General features: G+C 45.4%; 2 protein-coding genes across 3 annotated transcripts in view; one reads left to right on the top strand and one right to left on the bottom strand.

Moving 5' to 3' along the window:
* Positions 1–77: 77 nt before the first annotated feature.
* Positions 78–13457, bottom strand: exosc5 (exosome component 5). Its single transcript, XM_052044215.1, has 6 exons — positions 13318–13457; positions 8907–9020; positions 6703–6824; positions 4317–4457; positions 3697–3786; positions 78–472 (listed from the first exon to the last, which is right to left on the bottom strand). Exons 1-6 carry the CDS (start codon positions 13412–13414, stop codon positions 374–376), a joined length of 663 nt encoding a protein of 220 aa, XP_051900175.1. The 5' UTR covers positions 13415–13457; the 3' UTR covers positions 78–373.
* A 430-nt stretch (positions 13458–13887) lies between these two features.
* The window catches only part of bckdha (branched chain keto acid dehydrogenase E1 subunit alpha), a 28932-nt gene continuing 15595 nt past the window's right edge, over positions 13888–27224 (top strand). For both annotated transcript variants that reach the window (XM_052044306.1, XM_052044307.1), the window contains exons 1-3: positions 13888–14216; positions 20158–20334; positions 26997–27083. In XM_052044306.1, the coding sequence (XP_051900266.1) occupies positions 14109–14216; positions 20158–20334; positions 26997–27083 (372 nt within the window). In that variant the 5' untranslated portion in view covers positions 13888–14108. The remainder of the gene's footprint in view (positions 14217–20157; positions 20335–26996; positions 27084–27224) is intronic.

A 27224-nucleotide genomic window follows, 5' to 3' on the forward strand; every position in this document is an offset into this window, starting at 1 on the left:
TATGCGGCTGTAACCAAATTGTTGAATCTGAAATAACATCACTGGATAAGTGTTAAATCAGCATGAAACCAATAAAGTCATTGGCAGAATTTTATTTTAAAAATGTGTTCCTTCTTCCTGACTCTCAGACATACTCAGCCAGTGTTTGACATACAGTAGTTGATGCAGAAAGTCAGAATGTTGGGGAAGACAAAAGTTGGCTTGCAGTCTCTCAGGCACTGACCAGCGTATCCACAGGTTCAGTCAACTGCAGGGGCTCAGGACCACAGCCCAAGCAAAGCACAATCGCTGCTTCTTAACAAGAGCACATCTCTATTGTCCTCATCTCCAGTGCAATAGGACTCAGCCTGGAAGGTCCATTCCACACTCATCTTTATTCACTTAGTTTCGAGTACCTTCTGCTTACCAAGTCCCTGTAGAACTGAAAGATCTTCTCTGCAGCCTTCTGGCATATTGCAACACACTGCTGGAGCTGAAACAGAAGGCAAGTGCATTAGCAACACCTCACTCCCCAGCATTAGCAATGTGTGTAAACACTGATGGGTTTGCTGAGGAAGGGAATATTACCTTCCTGGTTACAGTTTTGGTCACCTTGTTACAGGAAAGGCATCATTAAGCTGGAAACTGTGCAAAGAAGATTTATGAGAATATTACCAGGAGTCGAGGGCTTGAGTTATAGGAAGAGGCTGGGCAGGTTAGGACGTTGTTCCTTGGAGTGTAGGAGACTGAGGGATGACCTTATAGAGATGTATAAAATCACGAGGGGCATCGATAGGGTGAATGCACACATCTTTTTCCTGGGGAAAGGGAATCAAAACCTAGAGGGCAGAGGTTTAAGGTGAAAGGGGAAGATTTAAAAGGGACCTGAGGGAAAACTTCTTCACACATGGAACAAGCTGCCAAAGGCAATGGTTGAGGCAGGTACAATAACAACATGTAAAAGATGCTTGGACAGGAAAGGTTTAGAGGGATATGGACCAAACACAGGTTAATGAGACTAGCTTAAGTGGACACCTTGGTCAGCGTGGACAACTTGGGCCGAAGGGCCTGTTTCCCTGCCGGATGACTGTCTCTACCAATAGGAAATATCATCAGCATTTTGAAATTTAGGTGATCATCAGATAATTGGACATTAAGGGAGTTTCAGGATAACGGGAGTATGTGGTGATACTTCTTGGGAGACTGATTTACCCAAATCTGTAAACTGAACTTGAAGCACAACAGATAAGTTATTCAGACCAGCAAGCCCACAGATATGCAGCCCTACATAAACCATCCAACTCTTCTTTCTACCAGCTTCCCACCACCCCCCCCCCCCCCACTAAACTTTATATCAGTCAGAAGAAACTGGTCTAGCATGCAAAGACTGGTTCCCACATGGAAGGCTGGTCCAAAAGGTCAGAGTCCGTGGAAAGTTGGCAAACTGGATCCAAGGAAGAAATTTTTCCATCCAAAGGGTGGTTGGAATCTGGAACGCGCTGCCTGAGAAGGTGACGGAAGCAGGTACTCATGCAACATTTAAGCAGCATCTGGACAAGCACTTAAATTAACAAGGCAGAGAAGGCTACAGACCAAGTGCTGGGAAATAGAAATAGTCTAGATGGGTACTTGATGGAAAGGTTGGGCCAAAGGGCCTTTTTCTGTGCTGCACGACACTATGACTCCAATAACTTGCATTACTATGGCACCTTTAACTTTACAAGCCTCTGCTGTGTTATTAGACAGAATTTGACACTGACCCACACCTATTAGGATTGGTCAGCTCAGACACAATGAGCCAAAGAGCCTGTTTCTATGCTGTATGACTTTAAGACATTCAATTTACTGCCTTATCAGATTTAATTAAGTAGCTAATTTATATTCAGCAAGAGGTTAGGGAGAAAGCTGCAGACAAGAAATTAAAGCCTTCCCCAAACAGAAATAATTTGCACTTAAGTGCCAATTATTGTCAGACACACATTGTATAATCTAATTTTTAAAATTAAGAACCATTAGTGAGTGTAGAATATGTCGATAATTGATTTTCATATTCAGTACAGGTTCTCCATTAAGCTTTTGAAATTTTGCCCGACCTTCAGCCAGGACATTGCAATGATCAGCACTGAGGCGTGTCTACCCCCTGCTCTCCACCTACCCATCTACAGCTTCCCCACCTGCAGATTTTTCTGTGGGGGTGGATACTCTGTGTGGTTTCCTCCGCCAGGCCTGTGTCACAATACAATAGTGTGATGCTGGTGCGGTGACAGACAAGGCCAGAAGGGTCTCAATACCAGCAAGGCTGCTCTTAGCAGTCTCAGCTCATCCAGGCAACCAATGCTCTCACTCAGCAATTCCTTCCGGAAAGTGTGCAGGTGAATGTCAGAGAAGGAAAGAGCACGGGGTCCACACAGCTGAATAATTTGCTGGTAGTTTAGGCAACAAGGATCATGGATGGGAGGTGTCTACAGTCCACAAAAATTACATCTGGATGCTGTACAACCAAAGGGAAAGGGAGCAATGGGGCTTTGTGGCTCAGATGACCACTCCCCAGCCTGACCAGGTTGACCAAGCCAGCAAAAGACCCTGGCGATAAGGTGCAGTGTTTATTCTTGCCTGCTCTTCAAGCTGCAGCTCAAATAGTTTGCAAGGGGAAGGATTCTAAACGGATTCCTCCAGGCATAAGTGTAGTATTTTAGTAAAGACAGAAGGCTTTCATTCACACCACTTACATTCCCTCTCATTGAAAGCGCTATTTATCTGATCCCATTCTCAGTACCATTGTGTCTTTACTCTTAGGGATTGGGAGGGAAGGAAGTTATAACAACATGACAGACTCACATGGCCAGCTTCAAGTTGATAAAAATGGAACGGAGGAGGGATTCATAGGAATACTGGAGTAAGAGAGAGAAAAGGAATATTCAAGTATGCTAAGAGGGCAAATTGAAATAGGGTGGGAAGAGGTTTGTTTATCCTCCTCCACAAGGGGATAGAATAACTGGCCACTTTCTGTGCTGCGAATTCTACTGGAGAAAGCTAAAACGTAGCTAAAATGATAGTTATTTTTACCCCAAAGTATTACAACAGATATAGCAAAATGAGAACATTCCAATTGTGTTGGTGGATAGAAAGATCCAAGATATGAACCCAACACCACCCATGAACCCCTGTACTTGCGCAAATCAAGATACTGTGGATCTTCAGGGTGGCACGGGGGTTGTAGCTTTGGAAGGTGTTATCAAAGCTTTGCCGAGTTGCTTTATTGCAATTTTGAATTCTACTGAATATAACTAGGACGGTGAAAAGGGTGAAGGATTGCTTTGCCCTATACAGTGCTAAGTTGATGTTATTATCTGGGCAAACAGAAATCCATCACACTTATCACTTCTAAAGTGGTGTAGGATCCTCAGAAGAATAGAAAGCTGAGCCACTTGTGCCAGGGAACAATCCTCAGTCACTGGAGGCCCCCATCTCCACTTAACTGATCTACAATGTATCCCAGGGAACTCTGGACTCTCTCTGCACATGTATCCCAAAGTGCTGCCGATAGTCAAATGAACACAAGAAATCCATAAGGGTTGTTGATAATGAAATGGAACAGCCCATCCCTCATGGGCCCGTACCCCTTCTATCAGGAGCCATGGTAAAGAGGGGATAAGGACAAATGAAGGTGGGCAGATGGGAAAAATAAATAAAAAGGAAAGAGCTTTATAAACCAACCTCCTCAACAGAGTATGACCCTTTTGTGGACAACATGAGCAGTTGGTTCTCAACGCTGTCGATGGAGAAGGTGAGAACGGCAGCTGCACCCTGGAACAAATAAGGCCAAGAATTAGAAAGGGTAGCAGGTTGTCTTCCCGCCTCAAAATTAGTGATGGTAACAAAGATGATTAGTAACTTTTGGTTAATTGGTTAAACCCACCCCTCAGGTGATTGACCAATTTATATGTAAAGCTTAAGATAATCAGGGAATGGGTTTGGATTTGACCTGTGTGCCAATATATTAAATTGTGACTTAAATGTTAGTGTCAGGAGGTACAGTCTTTAAAACCCAGGCTCCATTAAAGATCCTCTAACACAAACTGCAAACTGACAGCCAGGAAAATGACCCACCCTGCATTCCTGTTCTAACCCACTCCTTGACAAAACAGTTGACCTGATCATTCATCACTTTGGGAATACTGCTGTAAGTTGGCTGCTGTGTCTGCAACACAACTTATTCACTGTAAAACACTTTGGTGTGTGCAGAGGATGTGATATGAATGCAAATTCCTAAGTATAATAACATCAATTTTGAGCAATTGAGGGATCTTACTGTCCAGGGATTTCACATCACCAACCTTCTCCATCGTGGTTGTTGGATCTAGAATGATGTTTCTATCAGAGTCGATCATACAAGTAATTCCACAGAAGACACTTTTCATTGGGAGCCCAGCATCCATAAGTGCCATGCAGGTAGCGTTCAGGCAACAAGACAGCAGCTACTCCTGTCAGTTAAGGATCTCACTGGCAATAGAAACTTCAACAACAGAAATATGCAAAATACATTTAACCAGAAAGTTGTGAGTGATGGAATTGAGGGTGTCAAGAGAATTTATTGAATACAAGTTTCCTTTCTGCTTTACATCATAGGAACTGCTACACAGACTATAAATTTCTTTATGGAGTAATATAGCATAAAAACAGTCCCTTCGGCCCAACTCATCCTTGCTAAGGTGCCCATCTCAGTCCAATTTTCCCATCCCATTAACCTAGTCACATATTTCTTGTACATCAAATATGGAAAATTTGTGTAAATGCATCAGCTGTGGCTTAAAGGATAATGTGCTTGGCCAAGTCACAAGGCTGTGGGCTCAAGTTTCCACTCCACAGAACCCAGCACAAAATCCAGGCAGATGCTTCAGTGCTAATGATTGTGGGAGTGGTGCACAGTTGGAGGTACAATCTTTCAGATGCTATTTTACAACTGATACCGTTTGGTGTTTTGGGTAACTTTTTTCCAGTGAGTCCTGGCCAATGTTTACCCCTCAACGAGTATTACTAAAACAGGTTCTCTGGTTGATATTTGCAGCTATTTCAGGGATCTTGCATTGAATAAGTTACCTGCCATGATTCCTACAGCAAGACAGTAACTATAAAAACTGACACTTTTGGTTCACTTTGAGGTCATGAGGGGCTCTCTGTGTTATTTCTCCCTATCGTTTTCAGATATTGTTTGGCTCAACCTGAAAATTTGGTTCCATAATGGATCCCTCAAGCAACAGTATCATGTTATCACTGCAAGAGGCACTGCCCAGTGCATAAGATAGAAACAGTCACCAAGTACTATGAACATGGTGGCTGATCTGCAGTACAGACAGGTCAAAAGAACCATGGAATGTAACCGCCAAGTGAAGTGTGAATCTCCTGCTTTGTTAATATGCTACAGGGATATTATTAGTGACTGTCGGGGCCTTGATTTAATGCATTATCTGAAAGAACAGATGCAATGGATAGTGGCTCTGGTTACAGACTGCTTCAGGACAAGATGGTCGCATATGGTTTCTAAACAATGGATGCAACATTCCTTTACTATCATACTATCAACTGTGTTTGGAACCTTGCTTCAAACCCACTTGCAAAGCTCACAACAGCTATTTGCTGCTCTATTAACAACATTCAATCACTTCTTGCAATTTTCATACCTGATGAAGCACCTTTAAAGTGAATAGACTCATGGAGAAGTATCATCAGCAACATTGTGTTCCTACAAACTGTAATGTGGTAATGACAACATCGTTAACTTTAAGTGATGTTGAATGAGCACCACTGTCCTGGGACACAGACTGTATTACAACCACACTACAATGCATCTGCATCAAATAATAGCATTGTTGTCTGTGTCATTCTCCTATCACTCTGTACTTGCCGATCGACATTAGTTCCTGGATAAGCACTCCAAAATGTTAAATCCGATGTTACCCATCTCTCAAATGATCTCCCACTTTTTTTATTTGTAACTGCCTCCAGCTACGTAACCCACCAAGATCTCTAATCTATCACTGGTCTCTCATGGACCCACCATTGGTAGCTGTTTCTTCAGCTAACAGTGCTCTAACCAGTGCTATACTCTCTCATTACTACACTGGGAGTGCCAACCTGGGCGATGTGTTCGAGTCTCTGGAGTGGGACTTGAACCTACTTCATTCTGATTCAGGAATGAGTGTCTTTCCCGATGTGCCACTTAAGCTGCCAAGCACAATTAGATTAGAGTCCTGGCCAAAATTTATCCCTTAACCAGTATCATTAAAAAAGGAGACAGAAGAGACTGCAGATGCTGGAATCTGGAGCAAAAAACATTCCGGAAGAACTCAGCAGGTCAAGCAGCATCTGTGGGAGGAAAGGAGTTGTCAACATTTTGAGTCGAGACCCCAAATCAAGAATGATGCAGGTCACAATCCGAAATGTCGACAATTCCTCCCACCACCTCCTCCACCCCACAGATGCTGCTTGACCCACAGAGTTCCTCCAGCAGATTGTTTATTAAAACAGGATGTTGGTGGGACCTCACTGCATAAATTATCACCATCTTCCCTACTTTACAAGACCAGACCAGTTGGTCTTTACTGGCTATAAAGCAGTTTGGAACACCTGGTATGCCCTGGTTAATGAAAGTCTTTCTAATAACGAAGGGCATTGTGGTCAGAGGCTGCCAGGGTGACCAACCTAGCACTAGCGTCAGGATACGGATCCAGAGTCATGGATGACCTGCAGTACGACTGTGATGGAGGATCGAGGGTGCAGGGCAGTCAGGATGGTGGCTTCACAAGTGTTTCGAATCAGCTGTTCCTTGCTCTTCTCTGCAACACCTTTGAAGAAGAAAACCAATGTGATATGTGACGTTAGCACCAAGATTCAGTCCAGTCTCAGAGAACTCAGATTAACATCATTTGGAACTCAACCAATTCTGGAACTAACAGGAAACACTCTATTATTAAAGACAACACTTCTGTACAGATGTTCTGATGAAAGGTCTCAGACCTGAAACATCAACTTTCTGTTTCTTGTCCTGCTGAACATTTCCACTATTTTCCATTTTTATTTCAAATTTCTGTATGCAAGACACCCACAATATTGATGTGCACACCGGGATCCTTTGCAAATACTCAATACACCAGAATGTTCACAAATCTAAAGATGTCCTATTTGGTTCCCAAAAAGCTCTGTTCTTGTTTCCCAAATGGCATGGACACAATCAACTGAAAGGTCTTTTTTACATTCTAAATTTCTAGGAGCTTCACTCCACTCCCTGGCATCTTGTTTAGGATAACTCAAGCAGCATGCTACTTTTCAGCCCAGGGTCAAGCTTCATACCTCAACATCTATTGGACAGGCACAGTAGTTGTAGCGGTTAGCGTAATGCTTTACAGCGTCAGCGACCTGGGTTCAATACTGGCCACTGTCTGAAAGGAGTTTGTACGTTCTCCACGTGTGTCTGCGTGGGTTTCCTCCGGGTGCTCCGGTTTCCTCCCACATTCCAAAGACGTATGGGTTAGGATGTTGTGGGCATGCTATGTTGGCACTGGAAGCGTGGCGACACTTGCGGGCTGCCCACAGAACACTATGCAAAAGATGCATTTCACTGTGTGTTTCGATGTACACGTGACTAATAAAGATATCTTATCTTACCAACATTATCATTTTTTCTTCAGTTCCACATCACTGCCAGCTCTACCCACTTCCTCCAACAGCCCAGGGCTGCAGACATCCCATCCACACTTTTGTACCTCATCAAAAAGCTCCACTAATACCTTCCACCCTGCCTGGCACCACAGTCCCTGCACCCACTGAATCACCGCTGGCTCTCTGACTCACAACACAATCAATTCAACATATCCAGCACCTGTCTACATCTCCTCATCCCTCCCCACCTCTGCTGCCTGCCCTATCACAACGGGCTCCAAATCTCATCTGCACCTCCTCCCTCCCCCACTTGTTCTGTTTTCTAATCCATTTTGTCCCCTTTTATCTCAGAAACTTCTGCTTATTTCTTAAAATCACTTTTTTCCATGAGCTGCCCTAGCAGCTTAGTGTAAACCACTTTATATTTTGTTATGCACAATTCTTCATAAATGAAAATTCTTGTGGGAAAACAAGGGAAACATTGAAAAGGAGGATATCCCCATTAAGCTTGATTGTGGCCAGTGAACCCTATGTAAAGGGGTTAGATAGTCTTAGGTGTGGTCTGAAGGGTGGCACAACATGGTGGGCCGAAGGGCCTGTATTGTGCCATATGGTTCTATGGTTAGTGTAGCCCCTGCTCACTGGAAGTGGCATGCTGCAATCTTGTGGCATTTTTGTGAAACAAAGCAAACAACCTGGTGGCACAGTAGCGCAGTTAGTGGTGCTGTTGCCTCAGATCTCTAACGTCCCTTGTTTAATCCTGACCGATGCTGCTGCCTGAATGGAATTTGCATGTTCTGTCTGTAACTGTGGGTGCTTCCTCAAAGTGGTCTGGTCTTTTCCACACCCCAAAGATGTGAGGGATTGGTAGGTTGACTACTCTAAATTTTCCCTAGTGTACAGGTGAGTGGTAGATTCTGTGAGGAGTTGATAGGAAGAATAAAATGGGAAGTCTTAATGGCCAGGACAGGCTGAAGAGCCTGTTTTTGTGCTTTGTGTCTCTGTAACTCTAACCCACAGAAGCTGGAGAAGCAACCCTTCAGAGATGGTGTTTGGGAGCTCTATTAAGTTTTTACTTTGCCTTACACTTCTGAAGGAAATAGATTCTGTGTCTGTGAATTATTTCCCACTTGACTGCAATCCACTCAGATCCCAAAACCATACCCCATCTGCAATCTTCCCATACTTCATCAATCCTCTTCACCGCTGCCCAGGGCCCTCAGTCAGATCTCTTCCCCAACATGGCCTCTCAGGAAGCCAACACTTACCTGGTAACCCAACTTTTGGCTTGAGTAGAACATCCAGCGTGGCCTTGTCAAAGATCTCTTTGCTCACTTTCACCTCTGCGGGTCCATACACTGCAGCCAAAACTGTGGTGTCTCCTATGAATAAAAATATACATCAGCACAGGCAAATGTTAACAGTATTACGGAGGGTCAATATGCCCCAACAATGCAACTAGTGATGCTGTCAGAACTTATTTGATGCAAAAGTTAACCAGGTGAAAGATACCATCTGAGAGAGAAAAGAAAATCAGGTCCACTATTTAATTACAAAATTAATGACCCTGGAAATCTTAAATAAAAATGAAAATTGTTGGAAGTACCTTGAAGGTCAGCACCTTCTGTGTATAGAGTGGTGTCAAATAAGGCCGAATTATTGCCCAAACTTTTTTCTGAATCTTTCTCACCACAGTGTTGTACCTCACCTCAAAAGTTCCTGTGGGAATGGAACTAATTGGAAACAGTTCAACCTACTGCAACTTCATTGAGGAAGCAGGACACACACACTTCAGTAGTTGAGCTGCAATATTCAGGTGACGCTTGTATTTACACATGCTCAGAAGCCAAGCTCCAAGACATCTTCGACTCTTCATTGAAGATACAAGAGGATGAACTTTACATTCAATATTTGCAAGACTGTCAACCATCCTATGTCCCTGCTTTACCACATTGCAACATTAGAGGTTCATGATGAGACCCAGGAAAATGACCACTTCCCATATGTTAAGAATCACCTCTCAGCAAAGGCAGACATTGATGATCAGATTCGCCACCATCTTCAATGCCCAGATATATCCTTTGGTCAATTGAGGAAAAGGGTGTTTGAAGATGAAGACTTCAGCCCTGGCACAAAACTATGAGGTCTGAAATCCAGACTACCTACAGCAGGCATCTCAAGACATTGGAAAAATGCCACCAGCACTGCACTGAGTCCTCCAAATTCACTGGAAGGATAAACAACAGAGCCCTCTCCCAAGCCAACACCCCCACCACTGAGGCATCAGTTACTCTCAGCTGGCTAATGTTGGGCATACCACATCATACGCATGGCGAACAGAGAAAAACATTCTTGAATGTGTTGAAAGCCTCTGAAGAGGTGCAACATTCCCACTAATTCCTTGGAATCTCTATCCCATGACAAGTGGGGAAGGAGCATTCAAGATGGTATTGAGAACTTTAAAAGGGACATCAGGGACAGCTACTTCACACAAAGGCTGGTGCGTATTTGGAATGAAATAGTTGAGGCGGGTACATTAGCAACATTTAAAAGCCATCTAGATAACTACATGGATAGAGTCATAGAGACAGCAATACAGCATGGATACAGACCCTTTGGCCCAACGAGTCTATGCTGACCATGGTGCCCACCCATCTAGTCCCAATTTCCTGCGTTTGGCCCATATCCCTCTAAGCCCTGCCCCTGTATGTACCTATCCAAGTGCTTCATAAATGATACTATTGTACCTGCCTCAACGACTTCCTCTGGCAGCTTGTTCCATATACTCACCACCCTCTGTGGAAAAGTTGCCCCTCACATCCCTTTTAAATCTTTCCCCTCTCACCCTAAATCTAAGCCCCCTAGATTTGGACTCCCCTACCCTGGGGAAAAGACTGCTACCATCCACCTTAGCTATGTCCCTCATGATTTTATAAAGCTCTATTAATTCACCCCTTATTCTCCTATGCACTAAAGAATAAAGACCTAGCCTGGCCAACCTCTCCCTATAACTCAAGCCCTCTAATCCTGGCAACATCCTCGTAAATCTTTTCTGCACTCTTTCCAGTTTAACCATGTCTTTCCTACAACAGGGTGATCAAAACTGTGCACAGTGCTCCAAGTGCAGCCTCACCAATGACTTATGCAATTGCAACATAATATCCCAACTCCTTTACTCAATGGCCTGAATGATGAAAGCCAGTGTGTCAAACGCCTTTTTTCACCACCTGTCTTCAAACCCTGTCTACCTGTGACACTGCTCTCAATGAAGTATGCACTTGTATTAGGTCCTTCTGTTCCATTACACACTCTAGTGCCTGACCATTCATTGTACAAGTCCTACACTGGTTTGACTTTCCTAAATGCATCACCTCACACTTATCTGTATTGAAATCCGTTTGCCGCTCCTCAGCCCACTTCCTGAACTGATCAAGATCCCAGTCATCTACGAATAACCTTCTTCACTATCAGCAACACCTCCAATTTCGTGTCATCTGCAAACTTGTACATTTGCATCCAAATCGTTTTTATAAATAACGAATAACAAGGGTCCTAACACCGAGACCTGCGGCATACCGCTAGTCACTGGCCTCCATTCCAAGAAACAACCTTTAACCACTACCTTCTGCTTCCCACCTCCAAGCCAACTTCGAATCCACCTGACTAGCTCTCTCTGGATTAAATGGGACCTAATCTTCCAGACCAGCCTACCACGTGGGACTTTGTCGAAGCCCTTGCTAAAGTCCAAATAGACAACATCCACTACCCTACCCTCATCTACTTTTTTGGTTACCTCTTCAAAAAAAAACTCTAAAAAGGTTCATCAAGCATGACTTTCCATGCACAAAGCCATACCGACTCCTCCTAATCAGACTGTCTATTCAAATGCTGGTTGATCCTCAGAATTCCCTCCAGTAACCTCCTCACTACTGATGTCAGGCTGACCAGCCTGTAGTTTCTTGGCTTGTCCTTGCTACTTTTCTTAAACAACAGAACAACCTTAGCCACCTTCCAGTCTTCGGAAACTTCACTACTGGCTAACGATGAAGCAAAAATCTCTGCATGGGCCTTTGCAATTTCTCCTCTTGCCTCCCACAAAGTCAGAGGATGCTCTCGGTCAAGCCCTGGGGATTGCTATAATGCTGCAAATACCTCTTCCCTGGTAATACGAATATCCTCCAAAACATCTCAGAGGTTTAGAGAGCTATAGGCAAAACGCAGGCAAATGGGACTAGCTCGCTGGGCAACACAGTCGGCATGGACGAGTTGGGCTGAAGGGCATGTTTCCATGCTAGAGAAACAGCATGAACATTGAATTCTCCCACTTTAAGTAGTCTCCACACCTTCCCCCCCCACCACCCCACAACCATGCTTCTCTTTCCTTCCCGAGCCTTTTTTTTCCTATCCCCCTTTCTTCCTCCATTCCTTGGACCTATCCCCTGGTGGACCTGCTCTCCCCTCCTCCCCTGCACCTATCACTATCTCTTACCTACATGTACCTATCACCACCTCGTGCCCACCCCACCTCCCCTCTTTTGACCACCTATCACTGCTCTGCTTTTCCCTCCTATAATATTACATAGGACAGTAAAGCACAGAACAGGCCCTTCAGCCCACAATGTTGTGCCGACATAGCTAATCTCTCCATTTTCCTCCCACTGACGTGCCCATCCAAGCCCCTCTTAAAAGCCCCCAATGAATTTGCCTCCACCACCCTATCAGGCAATGCATTCCAGGCATAAATTGGGCTTCACCTTTTCCCATCTTCAGTCCTGACCCTAAAAATTGACCGCCTGCTTTTCTCCACAGATGCTGCCTAGCCTGCTGAGTTCCTCCAGCATCATTGTGTTTTTCATCACGTTTCCATGCTGTCTGACTCTACGACCTCCAGTCCATGTATTGGGAGCACGTGGAGGTACATGACAACAGCATAAGGAACGCACCCTCTCACAGATCCCCATCAGGTAGCTCCTGCCTTATTCGGGAAGTCTCTGCTCGTATCCACAGAGGCCAAAAGGAAATCGGAGGTGGGGGGGGGGGAGGGGGAGGTGGAGGTGGAGGCAGGGGGAGGGAGAGGGAGAGGGGGGGAGGGAGAGGGGGGGGAGGGAGAGAGGGGGGGAGGGAGAGGGGGGGAGGGGGAGGGGGGAGGGGGAGGTGTGGAGGGGAGGGTGAGGTGTGGAGGGAGGGGGAGGTGTGGAGGGGAGGGGGAGGTGTGGAGGGAGAGGGAGGTGTGGAGGGAGGGGGAGGGGGAGAGGGGGGAGAGGGAGAGGTGGGGGAGAGGGGGGGAGAGGGAGAGGGGGGGGAGAGGGAGAGGGAGAGGGGGGGGAGAGGGAGAGGGGGGGGAGAGGGAGGGGGGGGGAGAGGGAGGAGAGGGGGGAGGGGGGAGGGGGGGGAGGGGGGAGGGGGGGAGAGGGGGAGGCAGAATTGGGCCATTCGGCCCGTTGAGGCTATGCCGGAGTGGGAGCAAGTCATCCTCAGTCTCGAGGGACTGCCGGAGCCGGGGGTTAGAGTGGGGTGGATGGAAGGCGACGGGGAGGGAGCAGAACCGTGGGGTTAGTTTAAAGCGAGCGCCGACTCCCCCCGCTCCCCATCGACGCGCCTCCCGCCGGCCACAGCCGTGGGGAAACAGCGCCGCAACCCGCGGCCCAGCCAGACACGGGCAACAGGCGCAGCACCCACCTTGCGTGAAGCAGGCCGAACCATCGGGCCGGGACAGGAGGCCGTGCTCGCAGGAGAACGGCCGAAGCAGCTGCGCCTCAGCTCCGGCCGCCTCCATCCTCAGTGCCGGCTTCAACCGCACGTCCTGCACCGCTGACCGACAGCGCCCTCCACCAATCAGCTCCAACACCTTCCTGCTTCTGGCCAATCAGCTCCAACACCTTCCTGCTTCTGGCCAATCAGCTCCAACACCTTCCTGCTTCTGGCCAATCAGCTCCAACACCTTCCTGCTTCTGGCCAATCAGCTCCAACACCTTCCTGCTTCTGGCCAATCAGCTCCAACACCTTCCTGCTTCTGGCCAATCAGCTCCAACACCTTCCTGCTTCTGGCCAATCAGCTCCAACACCTTCCTGCTTCTGGCCAATCAACTCCAACACCTTCAGGCTTCTGGCCAATCAGCTCCAACACCTTCAGGCTTCTGGCCAATCAGCTCCAACACCTTCCTGCTTCTGGCCAATCAGCTCCAACACCTTCAGGCTTCTGGCCAGTCAGCGCTCTGGAAGGCGGGCCGCCACCACCAACAAGGCGACCCCACTACTCCCAGCTAGGACCCTTCAGCAGAGGTTACCAACTCACGCCTTGATCGAATAAGTGTTTGAAAGGGGGTTCCCTGCAGTTATTTACTACTTAAAGGCGTGATGATTTGATTCCTGTCCGGGTCCGTTGGGAATGAGGGTCCGGGTTACGTAGGGAACGGTGTCAGAGGGTGGTGGTGCTGCGGAGCAGGCAGCGGACTGGGCAGACGGCTGTGATGGCGGCGGTGGTCGGGCTGCTGGGCCGAAGGTGGCGCGGCCTCGGGAGGAGCCTGGGCGGCTGCAGCTCCCTCACCGCCGCGGCTCGGCGGCCTCTGTCGGCCAGTGTAAGTCAGTGGTGCGGAGCGGGGCTGCGGCCTGGGTCCCGGGGCGAGGGGACGCGGGTTGGCGGGAGGGTGGGCGTCGCTGCTGCCCCGCGGGCCGAGACAAGTTCATGTCTGTGCAGCTGCAACGAAAGACTTACTGCATCGCAGGCACCAAGCAGCACTCACAGGAAAAACATGCATTATACACGATTCTTACAAGAAAGGACACAACTGGGACAATGAAACAAAGTCAATTGCAGTGCAGAGTGTTCATAGTGTTGCAGCACTGAGGTAGGGATTAGGGTGTTCAGGTCAGTTCAAGAACTGAATGTTTGAAGGGAGTAGCTGCATTGGTATTGGTTTATTATTGTCACTTGTACCGAGGTACAGTGAAAAACTTGTCTTGCATTCCGATCGTACAGGTCAATTCATTACATAGTGCGGTTACATTGAGTTAGTACAGAGTGCATTGAGGTAGTACAGGTAAAAAAACAATTACAGTACAAAGTGTCACAGCTGCAGAGAAAGTGCAGTGCAATAAGGTGCAAGGTCACAACAAGGTAGGTCGTGAGGTCAGAGTCCATCTCATTGTATAAGGGAACCGTTCAATAGTCTTATCACAGTGGGGTAGAAGCTGTCCTTGCCTGGTGGTATGTGCCGTCAGGCTCCTGTATCTTCTACCGGATGGAAGAGGAGAGAAGAGAAAATATCCCGGGTGGGTGGGGTCTTTGATTATGCCGGCTGCTTCACCAAGACAACGAGAGGTAAAGACAGAGCCCAAGGAGGGGAGGCTGGTGTCCGTGATGCGCTGGGCTGTGTCCACAACTCCCTGCAGTTTCTTACGGTCCTGGCAGAGCAGTTGCCGTACCAAGCCGTGATACATCCAGATAGGATGCTTTCTATGGTGCATCGGTAAAGGTTGGTGAGAGTCAAAGGGGACAACCCAAATATCTTTAGCCTCCTGCGGAAGTAGAGGCACTGGTGAGCTTTCTTGGCCGTGGCATTTACGTGATTTGACCAGGACAGGCTGTTGGTGATGTTCACTCCCAGGAACTTGAAGCTCTCAACCCTCTTGACCTCGGCTATGATGGTGGAGAGGGATGTGTCTGTGGTGTGTTGGGCTGAGTCCACTCCTCTCTGCAGCTTCTTGCGTTGCTGTGTTGGAATTGCTGTACCAAACCATGATGCAACCAGTCAGGATACTTTCAGCAGTACATCTGTAGAAGTTTGTTCGAGTGTTCGGTGACATGCCAAACCTCCTCAACCTTCTAAGAAAGTAATGACGCTAGTGTGCCTTACTTGTGATTGCAAACTGCAGATGGTTGCGTGCCTTCCTTGTGATTGAAAACTGAAGAACTCTGAAATAAAAACAGTCCTGATGCAGGGTCTCAACCCATTCCTTTGCCTCCACAGATGCTGCTTGACCTCTAGCAGATTGATTGTTGCTCCACGTTCTAGCATCTGCAGTCTCTGTGTCTGAAAACAGAACATGCTGGAAATACTCAGCAGATCAGACAGCATCTATGGAGAGAAGAAAAAGGTCAACATTTCAGGTTAATGATCCAGTTCTGATGATGAGTCTTATTTAGCACGCTGACCTTCATCAGTAGGGGCATTGATAATATAAATTGGGATGTTACGTTGCAGTCGTACAATATGTTGATGAGGCTGCACCTGGAATATTATGTTCAGTTTCGGTCACCCTTTTATAGGAAAGATGACATTAAGCAAGCAAGGGTGCAGAAAAGACACTTGGAGTATTGTGTTCAGTTCTGGTTGCCTCATTATAGGAAGGATTTGGAAGCTTTAGAGAGGGTGCAGAGGAGATTTACCAGGATGCTGCCTGGATTAGAGAACATATGTTATGAGGATAAGTTGAGTGAGCTAGGGCTTTTCTCTTTGGAGAGAAGGAGGATGAGAGGTGACTTGATAGAGGTGTACAAGATGATAAGAGGCATAGATCAAGTGGACAGTCAGAGACTTTTTCCCAGGGTGAAAATAGCTAACACAAGGGAGCATAATTTTGATGTGATTGGAGGAAGGTATAAGAGGGATGTCAGGGGTAAGTTTTTTTTTTACACAAGAGAGTGGTGGGTATGTGGAGTGCACTGCCGGCAGAGGTTATGGGAGCAGATACATGAGGAACATTTAAGAGACTCTTAGACACATGAATGATAGAGAAATGGTGGGCTATGTTGGAGGGAAGGGCTAGATAGATATTAGAGCAGGATAAAATGTTGGCACAACATGGTGGGCTGAAGGGCCTGTATTGTACTGTAGTGTTCTATGTGTATAAAATCATCATGGGCATAGATAGCATGAATGCACACGGTCTTTCTCAGGGTTGAGGAATCAACAACTAGAGGACATAGGTTTAAGGTGAGGGGGAAAGGTTTAATCGGAACCTGAGGGGTGACATTTTCATGCAGTGGGATGTATATGGAGTGAGCTGCCAGAGGAAGTGGTTAAGGCAGGTACAATAACAATAGTTAAAAGACATTTGGACAGCTACATGGATAGGGAAGGTTTAGAGGGATATGGGTCAAACACAGCGAAATGGGACTGGCTTAGATGGGCATTTTGTTCAGCATAGACGAGTAGGGCTGAAGGGCTTGTTTCTGTGCTGTATTACTATGAAACATTACCTTTGTATCACTTTCCACAGGTGCAGACTGACCCTTTCCAGCATTTTCTGTTTTTGTTATCTGTGTGTACATATTAGAGAGAGATGTTTTGTCAGAACTGTAAAGGTCATTGAGATGAAGTGTTGCCCATTGAGATGAAGTGCTGCCTGACCTGCTGAGCATTTAATGTATTCCTCAGGCTGGCTGATGGCTGTGCTGGCGATGAATTTTCTCATTGATGTCTGAGAGGGGACTCCTGACATGGAAAGAGGTCCATGTTTTCCCAGGTCTTGATTTTGATTGTTGGGGAGTGTATATTGTGTGGCAGGAGGAGTTTGCTCAAAAACTGCCTTCTGGGTGTTCAGCAGAAGACCTGTGCTCTCGTACGCTTCAGGAGTATGACCTTGGATTTGGAGCCAGGCCTGCGAGTATGTAGGTACACAAGCAATGTGTGTACTGTGACTCGATGAGTGTGATTATGGTTCTGGAGTTGAGGCAACAATGGTTGAAAAGTTTCCCATTTGTCCTATAGATTAGCTCGACTCCAGTCTGAAGTTTGTTGAAGTTTAGGTGCAGTGTTACAATGAGGAAGATTGAGAAGGGGATTGCTACGGTGACAGCCTTGGGTTGAAATCATTGCTAGTATGTTATCATGTAGCAGAAGAAGAATGATAATGAATTTCTAACGACAGTGAAGTAGAAGGATTCTCCATAATCTCCCTCAGCTGATAGATTTGAGGGGCTGTGTGACTTTGAATCAACAAAGGCATCTCAGAGTGTAGAGTTACCACCAACACTGCAAAATCCTCCCAATCCATTGACAGCAAATGCGAAGCCAGGGCAATGTCTCCAGTACCCAGGCTGTAACCATGCTGAGCCATCTCCATGGGTGCGTTACATCATCTGCCTCTCTGGAATTACTCCCTGAACAAGCATTCTACTCGCAGCTCGGTCAGAAATTTCCAGGTGGACAGAAAATGCCTCAAGGATGCTTTCAAAGTCTCTTTTGCAGAAGGAATGGAATACAGCAGACCCGGATGCAGGTTCTTGACCCGAAACATTGACAATTCCTCCCCCCCATGGATACTGCTTGACCCACTGAGTTCCTCCAGCAGTTTGTTTTGTGCTCCAGATTCCAGCATCTGCAGCCTCCTATACATTAGAATAGTTGAGCCTTGAGGCATGGATAATTCTCCCAAGAATCAGTCCCTCTGTACTGTAACACAGTGGTAGCGTAACGGTTAGCACGACGCTGTTGCAGCGCCAGCGATCAGGGTTCGATTCCCGTCGCTGTCTGTAAGGAGCTTGTACGTTCTCCCGTGTCTGCGTGGGTTTCTTCCAGGTGCTTTGGTTTCCTCCCACATTCGAAAGATGTACGGGTAGGTTAATTTGGGGGTTTAAAATGGGTGGCATGGACTTGTTGGGCCGAAAGGGCCTGTTACCATGCTGTAAATAAAATTAAAAAAAATTTAATTTAAAAAATCTTTGGATGAGAGTCGAAACAACAATGAATATACTCTAAGTTGTGAATTCACTCTTGTCGGGTAGATTTTAGAATAAAGACTACAGCATACAGAAATTGGGTAACCTTGTGCAAGGGCAAAGCAATTAGTGAGAGCACTCATTGCCAGGTGCAAAATCACTTAAGATAATTCTGTGCAAACATTGAATTCTTATTAACTAGCTATATTAATCACATGTGGCTGGGTCCCTTTTGTCTTGAGGCAGGAATAAAGTGTAAAGGGTGACCCAGCAGAGGTGTCTAAAATATAAGAATAGACAGAATTTCCACCTGATGGGCAAGAGCAAAGAAAAAACTAGAGGCTGTGTGATATCCCACAAGCAATCAGGAAAAAAAACTCTTTGTATCCAGAGAGTGGGGAGATTGTGGAACCAGCTACCACAAGGAGTGGTGGAAGCGAATATTGTAGATGCATTTAAGGAAAGACTGGGCAATCATACAAAAGAGAAGAGAATAGAAGGTAATGCTGATAAATTTAAATGTGAAAGGGTCAACTGGTGAAACAGAGGCAGGTCTGAATAACTCTGCTGCAAAGGGTCTTTAACTTGAAACATTAACTCTGTTTCTCTTCCCACAGATGCGGCCTGACCTGCTGAGTGTTTCCAGCCTTTCCTGTTGTTATTTTAACTTATAACTGAATTTATGCAGGATTTATTTCCGACTTTCATTTGCTCCTCTGCAAAAAGCTATATCTGATCCTATAGTTGCTAACTTGTCCCTGCAGCTACGGCATGCTTGTTCTTTGTGTAAGCTGAAAGGTCGATTGGTAGCTATTCTACCATCGGCAACACCACAGCCCACCTGAGTCCAATCCTTGTCGGATGGGTAGAAATCCTAGATGACATTTGCCTCTTAATCAAAACCATTTTTTTTAAAACAACATATTTTACTGCATTATCTCTTTGCTGATTATGGGACCTTATTATGTGCAAATATACTGTTTCATGTTTGCAAAGGTACTAATCTGCTGCACCCTTTTTCCATTTCAAGTATGTATTCATTTTCTTTTTGAAAGTTATTGAGACTGCTCTCATTGCCCTTACAGGCAGTAGCTTTTGAATCCAAAGAATATCATGGTGAAATCTCTCCTTCCCTCAGTTTGAAGGAGAACAGTTTCTTGTCTTTCTGGAAAACTTGCTCATTCCTAATACTGTTCTGTCTGTCGGGTTACTGTGCATCTGAAGACATGCTGTAACTTTCCTTCTTTCTCCAATGGGAAAATTTAGTGTATATTTTATCTGGAAGCGTTTCTCTAATCTAGAAACAAATCACATTCGGGGTTCTGTTTGTTGTATTTGGTCACTTTATCTAAGAAAGAGTGCATTGCATGCAATTCAGAGGAGGTTTACTAGACCGATATTTGGAATTTTCTTTGGACAGACTAGGCTTGTACTTACTGATGTTTAGAAGAGTGAGAGGGGACTTGACTGAAACATACAAGATCCTGAGTGAACGACATGATGGATCTAGGCAGATGTTACCTTTTGTGGGGGAATCTAAAACCAGGGATCACTTTTTAAAAATAAGGGCTGATATATTTAAGACTGAGCGGAGATGAAATTCTTTATCTGAGCGTTGAGAGTCTTTGGAACTTTTTCTCAAAGAACCATGAAAGAAGAATCTTTGAATGTTTTTAAGATGGATGGATTCTTGTCAAGCAAGGTGGTGAAAGGACACTGGGGAAGACATTAAGAGTTGATGTAACATGTACTGAATGGTGGAACAGGCCCATTGGGCTGAAATCCTGATTCCTAGTTAATACGTTGCATATATTTTCTTTATTAGGGTGCCTGACAGTTTCCTCTTCTCTCTTTAGCATGCATTTCGTCAGCAGCAGTTCACGTCCCTGGATGAGAAGCCCCAGTTCCCAGGAGCCTCCGCAGATTTTGTGGACAGGCTGGAGTTTATTCAGCCCAACGTGATATCTGGTATTCCCATCTATCGGGTCATGGACCGACAGGGACAGATCGTGAACCCGGATGAAGACCCCAAGGTTTGTCTTGTGCTATCTCAAATCAGAACTGTAACCCAAGTGCCATTTCGAACCATAAACAGTTCCTCTCTGTGGCTTTGCAAAAAGTAATCTGAGACAAGTGGAAGGAGTGCTTTCTGATATTGGTAGTGAGCTGTACACATGTACTGCCTCTCATTGCTCTCTTTCTGCAGGCAGTGGTGTGGAAAGTGACTGCCCACTGACCACACTCGGTGATGGTGGGGGGAGGGGGTAGAGAGGAGGATGGTTACAAAACTAGGGTTAGGGTTGGAATGGGGTTGGGAGAGAATCCAAGTGGTAATTCGGAGAGGGGGAGGGGAAAGGGAGGACTGTCGATGTGGAGAGATTTTTTTTGCTGTATTCCATTTCTTCTGCAAAAACGCAAGATAATAGGAACAGGAATAGGCCACCTGGACCCTCAAGCTTGCCCCACCATTTGGTGTGAGCATGTCTGATCTGTCCCAGGCTGCAACTCCTCTTCTGTGCCTGATCTTTTTAAAATACTTATCTAACTCTCTAAATACCTCCTGGTGATCTAGCATCCACAATCCTCTTGGGTAGAAAATTCCAGAGGTTTACCAGCCTCCTAGAAGAACTTCCAATGCACCTCAGTTTTAAATGATGGCCCTCTTGTAGAATCATAGTCATTCAGCAGGGTGTACAATGAGTCTGCAGTAACCATCAAGCACCCAATTACACTAAACCCATTTTATTCTCTTCATATTCCCATCAACTCGCCTCAGATACTACCACTCACTAGAAGAAATTTACGTTGATCATTTAACCTACCAACATGCATGTCTTTGGATGTGGGAGGAAACCACAGCACCTGGAGAAAACCCACACAGTCACAGGCAGAACTTGCAAGCTCCACACACTCTACCAGATGTCAGGATTGAACCCGGCTTGCTGGGTCTCTGAGGCGGCAGCTGTACCACTGCAATTACTGTCAATTGTACCTTGTAACACTATTTCCTTGTTTCCCACTTGTGGAAACATCTCAACATGTATCTTGTTGTATCCCCTTAGGATCTTGTGTTTCAATAAGGTCATGTCTCATTCTTCAAAAATCCAAGGAATCCAGTTGGTGCACTGAATGGACTCTAATGCCACTGCTTGGATATTTTCACTCAAAGTGCAGCTTTTTGAGTGAATACTCTGAATTCTCAAAATGTATATAGTCCATTGTACACTAAAACTCCAATAATCTTTTATCCAATGTTTATTTTGGAAATCCCAATGGTTCAGCATCTGGCTCACCTGGTTCTGTGTCCTACACTCCCTTTAAACTCACCAGGAACCTGTTTTTGCATTCCCTTTAAACTCACTGGAGCCCCATTCACATACTCCTTTTAAATTCAGCCTGACACTGATTCCCATACTCCTTTATAAATGCTCCAGAACCCTGTTCCTATGATTCTTTTTAACCCACCAGCCTATTACCATTTTAAACTCATAGGGGCTCTTGTTTCGCATGATCCCTTTAAGCTCCCTTGGTTTACTGGAAAATTTATTGTAGTACTGTGTAACATCTTAAAAAGAATGGTGTTTGTGTTTTAATGGGGGTAATAGCCAATAGTCTGGAAAATCTCCCAGTCCAGTACCACCAAAGTCATAGTCACACAGCGTGGAAAGAAGCCATTCCACCAAACTACAGTGGCATGCAAAAGTTTGGGCACCCCTGGTCAAAATTTCTGTTACTGTGAATAGCTAAGCGAGTAAAAGATGACCTGATTTCCAAAAGGCATAAAGTTAAGGATGACACATTTCTTTAATATTTTAAGCAAGATTACTTTTTTTATTTCTATCTTTTACAGCTTCAAAATAACAAAAAAGGAAAAGGGCCCAAAGCAAAAGTTTGGGCACTGTGCATGGTCAGTACTTAGTAACACCCCTTTTAGCAAGTATCATAGCTTGTAAATGCTTTCTGTAGCCAGCTAAGGGTCTTTCAATTCTTGTTTGGGGGATTTTCACCCATTCTTCCTTGCAAAAGGCTTCTGGTTCTGTGAGATTCTTCGGCCATCTTGCATGCATTGCCTTCTTGAGGTCTATCCACAGATTTTCGATTATGTTTAGGTCGGGGGACTGTGAGGGCCATGGCAAAACCTTAAGCTTGTGCCTCTTGAGGTAGTCCATTGTGGATTTTGAGGTGTGTTTAGGATCATTATCCTGTTGTAAAAGCCATCCTCTTTTCATCTTCTGCTTTTTTACAGGTGGTGTGGTGTTTGCTTTCAGAATTTGCTGAATTCATTCTTCCCTTTACCAGTGAAATGTTCCCCATGCCACTAGCTGCAACACAAGCCCAAAGCATGATCGATCCACCCCCGTGCTTAACAGTTGGAGAGGTGTTCTTTTCATGAAATTCTGCACCCTTTTTTCTCCAAACATTCCTGCACCCTCACCACAAAATTCAGCGTCAGAAGTTTGCAAAGGAACATCTAAACAAGCCTGATGTGTTTTGGAAACAAGTCCTGTGGACTGATGAAGTTAAAATAGAACTTTTTGGCCGCAATGAGCAACTGTTAAGCACGGGGGTGGATCGATCATGCTTTGGGCTTGTGTTGCAGCCAGTGGCACGGGGAACATTTCACTGGTAGAGGGAAGAACGAATTCAATTAAATACCAGCAAATTCTGGAAGCAAACATCAGACCGTCTGTAAAAAAAAAAAGCTGAGGATGAAAAGAGGATGGCTTCTACAACAGGATAACCATCTTAAAATACCTCAAAATCCACAATGGACTACCGCAAGAGGCACGAGCTGAAGATTTTGCCATGGCCGTCAGTCCCCCAACCTAAACAACATTGAAAATCTGTGGATAGACCTCAAAACAGGAGTGCATACAAGACGGTCCAAGAATCTCACAGAACTACAAGCCTTTTACAAGAATGTGCAAAAATCTCCCAAACAAGAATTGAAAGACTCTTAGCTGGCTACAGAAAGTGTTTACAATCTGTGATACTTGTCAAAGGGGGCGTTACCACGTACTGACCATGCAGGGTGCCCAAACTTTTGCTTCGGGCTCTTTTGCTTTTTTGTTATTTTGGAACTGTAAAAGATGGAAGTAAAAAAGTAATCTTGCTTAACATATTAAAAAATTGTGTCATCTTTAACTTTATGCCTTTTGGAAATCAGGTCATCTTTTACTCGCTTGACTATCCACAGTAACAGAAATTTTGACCGGGGTACCCAAACTTTTGCATGCCACTGCAAGTCCACACCGACCAGTGGGCACTCATCCATATTAATCCCGTCTTCCAATACTTGGCCCATAGCTTTCTATGCCTAGATGACTTAAGTGCTTGTCTAGACACTTCATAAGTGCTGTCAGTCCCAAGAGTTCCAGGTTATTGGATTTCAACTGTAATTAATTGTTCTGCAGTAGAGGAGCAATAGCATCCAGCCACTAGGTGGTACAAGTGTCTTTCATACAATTTCACACTGCAGTTTCTCCAGTGACACATGTCAAGGCTTTTTGCTATCAGTTGGATTTGAAAATGTTGCTTAAAATGAATAAATTACAATTTGTTTACTCCGGTAAATTAGGTTTGGATTATCAATCAATATGTAATGATTGAGGTGGATTGTGTAAATTTTATGTCAGTTCCTCAACTTCACAGGCTTCCCGTTTCATAGGAATGTTGTCAGGGCATAGCTTAACACCAGTTGTGCAATGTCACTTGTTGGCGACCAGGACTGGTTAACAAAAAGTTAATACCTGGAATAGGTGGGTTGTCTCATGAGGGGAAAGGTAGGACAAGCTGGGCTCTGCTGAAGTTTGGAAAATTGAGAGGGAACTTGATCGAAACATACACGATTCTTAAGGATCTTGATATGGTGGATGAGGAGAAGATGTTTTCTCTTGGGGCGAAATCGAGACCTAGGGATTAATGTACTGTATATGATAAGACAGAGATGAGGCAAAGGTTTTTCTCTCTGAGGGCCATGAGTATTCTGAACTCGCTTCCTCAAAGGGCAGTGGAAGCGGAGTCTTTGAATATTTTTAAAGCAGGGGTAGATAGGTCCTGGAGAAGCCGGGAGACGAAAGGTCACCATGGTAGATGGAAATGTGGAGTTGAGGTTACAATTCGATCAGCTAAGGCAGGGCATGCTTGAGGAGCTGAGTAGCCTACTCCTCACTCCTAATTAGCGTGTTTGTAGTAATTTAGAGGAGGTGGGGGGATGCTGTGGAGACTGGAATTGGAAATCTGTGTGGTAATGAAACTGTTGGTGTGGAACCCAGCTGATTCCCTGATGCTCTTCAGGGAAGTAGACCTGCTGCTCCTGCCTGGTCTCAGCCTGTACATGACTCTATACCAATGTAGTAAACGGTTGACTGCCTGCCAAGCCAATTCCTTGTATCAAACAACAACTCAGTTCAAAACCACCTACACGGGGTAACTATAGATTGGCAATAAATGCTGTCCTGCTAGTGATGCCCCTATTCCTCAAAAAAAAAAGCAGAACATTTGGAGTGAGGCACCTTGTCACAGACCAGAGATCCCAGCAATGTAAATCAGTTTAAGTGACTTCTCCCCTGAAGTTACTCTCCAAGCTAGGATCTTTGAGTCCTCGTTGTCCACGGGGATGGTACCGGAGGATTGGAGGTTGGCGAATGTTGTCCCCTTATTCAAAAAAAGGTAGTAGGGATAGTCCAGGGAATTACAGACCAGTGAGCCTTACGTCTGTGGTGGGTAAGCTGCTAGAAAGGATTCTAAGAGATAGGATCCATGATCATTTAGAGAATCATGGACTGATTAGGGACAGCCAGCATGGATTTGTGAAGGGAAGATCTCGCCTCACTAGCCTGATAGGGTTCTTTGAGGAGATGATCAGAAAGATTGATGTGGGTAGTGCAGTAAATGTGGTCTATATGGCTTTTAGTAAGGCGTTTGACAGGGTTCCACATGGTAGGCTTCTTCAGAAGGTCAGAGGCCAAGGGATCCAGGGAGGCTTGGCTGTGTGGATGCAGAATTGGCTTGCCTGCAGAAAGCAGAGGGTTGTGATGGAGGGAGTGCATTCAGATTGGAGGGCTGTGACTAGTGGTGTCCCACAGGGATCGGTTCTGGGACCTCTACTTTTTGTGATATTTATTAATGACTTAGATGAGGAGGTGGAAGGGTGGGTTAGCAAGTTTGCAGATGACACAAAGATCGGTGGTGTTGTGGATAGTATTGGAGGGCTGTTGAAGTTTACAGAGGGATATTGATAGGATGCAGAGCTGGGCTGACAAGTGGCAGATGGAGTTCAATCCAGAGAAGTGTGATGTGGTACACTTTGGAAGGACAAACTCCAAGGAGGGATACAAGGTAAATGGTAGGATTCTGGGCAGTGTAGAGGAGCAGAGGGATCTGGGGGTTCATATCCACAGATCACTGAAAGTTGCCACACAGGTGGATAGGGTAGTCAAGAAAGCTTATGGGGTGTTAGCTTTCATAAGTCGTGGGATGGAGTTTAAGAGCCGCAAAGTAGTGATGCAGCTTTACAAAACTCTGGTTAGGCCACACTTAAAGTACTGTGTCCCGTTCTGGTTGCCTCATTATAGGAAGGATGTGGAGGTGTTGGAGAGGGTGCAGAGGAGATTTACCAGGATGCTGCCTGGATTAAGAGAGTATGGATTATGAGGAGAGACTAAGGGAGCTGGGGCTTTACTCATTGGAGAGAAGGAGGATGAGAGGAGACATGATAGAGGTATACAAAATATTAAGAGGAATAGATAGAGTGGACAGCCAGTGCCTCTTTCCCAGGGCACCAATGCTCGATACAGGAGGGCATGGCTTTAAGGTAAATTGGGGGGGGGGGGTGGAGTTCAAGGGAGACATCAGAGGGAGGTTTTTCACCCAGAGAGTGGTTGGTGCATGGAATGTGCTGCCTGGGGTGGTGGTGGAGGCTGATACATTGGTCAAGTTCAAGAGGTTGTTAGATAAGCATATGGAGGAATTTAAGATAGAGGGATATGTGGGAGGAAGGGGTTCGATAGTCTTAGGAGTGGTTTGAAGGTCGGCACAACATGGTGGGCCGAAGGGCCTGTATTGTTCTATGGTTCCAAATTCATTTTGAGACAGTTGAGTAATGGAACAATTCCTATGGAAAGGAATATCACTTGCCCTCCATTCTTTCATCAGCAGTTGTATGAGATCAGCAAGATCACCAAAACAGGTTGTCTGGGCATTATTACATTGCTGCAATATTACATTACTGATCGCAAACTAGTTGCTAAATTTCCTGTGTTGCAATTGTGAACGTTCTTCAGTAGCTTTAAAGCATTTGGGTTGGCCTGAAGTGGTGAAAGATGCTATAGCAATGCATGTTATGGTATTAATAACATAGTAGGTGAAGTAGAAAATTATGGAATCATATAAGCATAAAAAGAGGCCATTCAGCCCATTGTGTCTGGGACAATCCCACACCTCTGCTGCTTCCCTCTAGCCCTGGAAAAATATGGATTTTTTTTCACTCAGTAACTTCTAGTCTGAATTCAGAATGGCTTGAAACTCAGTCGTGTTAATTGCTGGTGTGCCAACCCCTTCTCACAAGCTTTGTGGTACTGCAGCAGTGTTTCCATTTCTCCGCTGCCTGAAGCGGTTATTCCCTCCATTCACTGGGCTGCCGTGCATTCCCAATGTTCTCAGATCTACTCCTCTCTTTCTGCTCTTCCTGCAGTTGCCGAAGGAGATGGTACTCAAGTTCTATCAGAAGATGACGCTGCTGAACACTATGGACCGCATTTTGTACGAGTCCCAGCGACAAGTAAGCACAAGGCAGTGAGAGGCACGGATTTTACTCTGCTGGTTTTGTCACTTGGGCCATCAATAATTTTTACCTCTGTTTTAAGTTGATGCTCCCAGTGCTGAACTGAATGACGGCATCATTCAAATGAGATCCCACAGC

The sequence above is a fragment of the Pristis pectinata genome, chromosome 35, assembly GCF_009764475.1.
Source record: "Pristis pectinata isolate sPriPec2 chromosome 35, sPriPec2.1.pri, whole genome shotgun sequence".
Lineage (NCBI taxonomy): Eukaryota > Metazoa > Chordata > Chondrichthyes > Rhinopristiformes > Pristidae > Pristis > Pristis pectinata.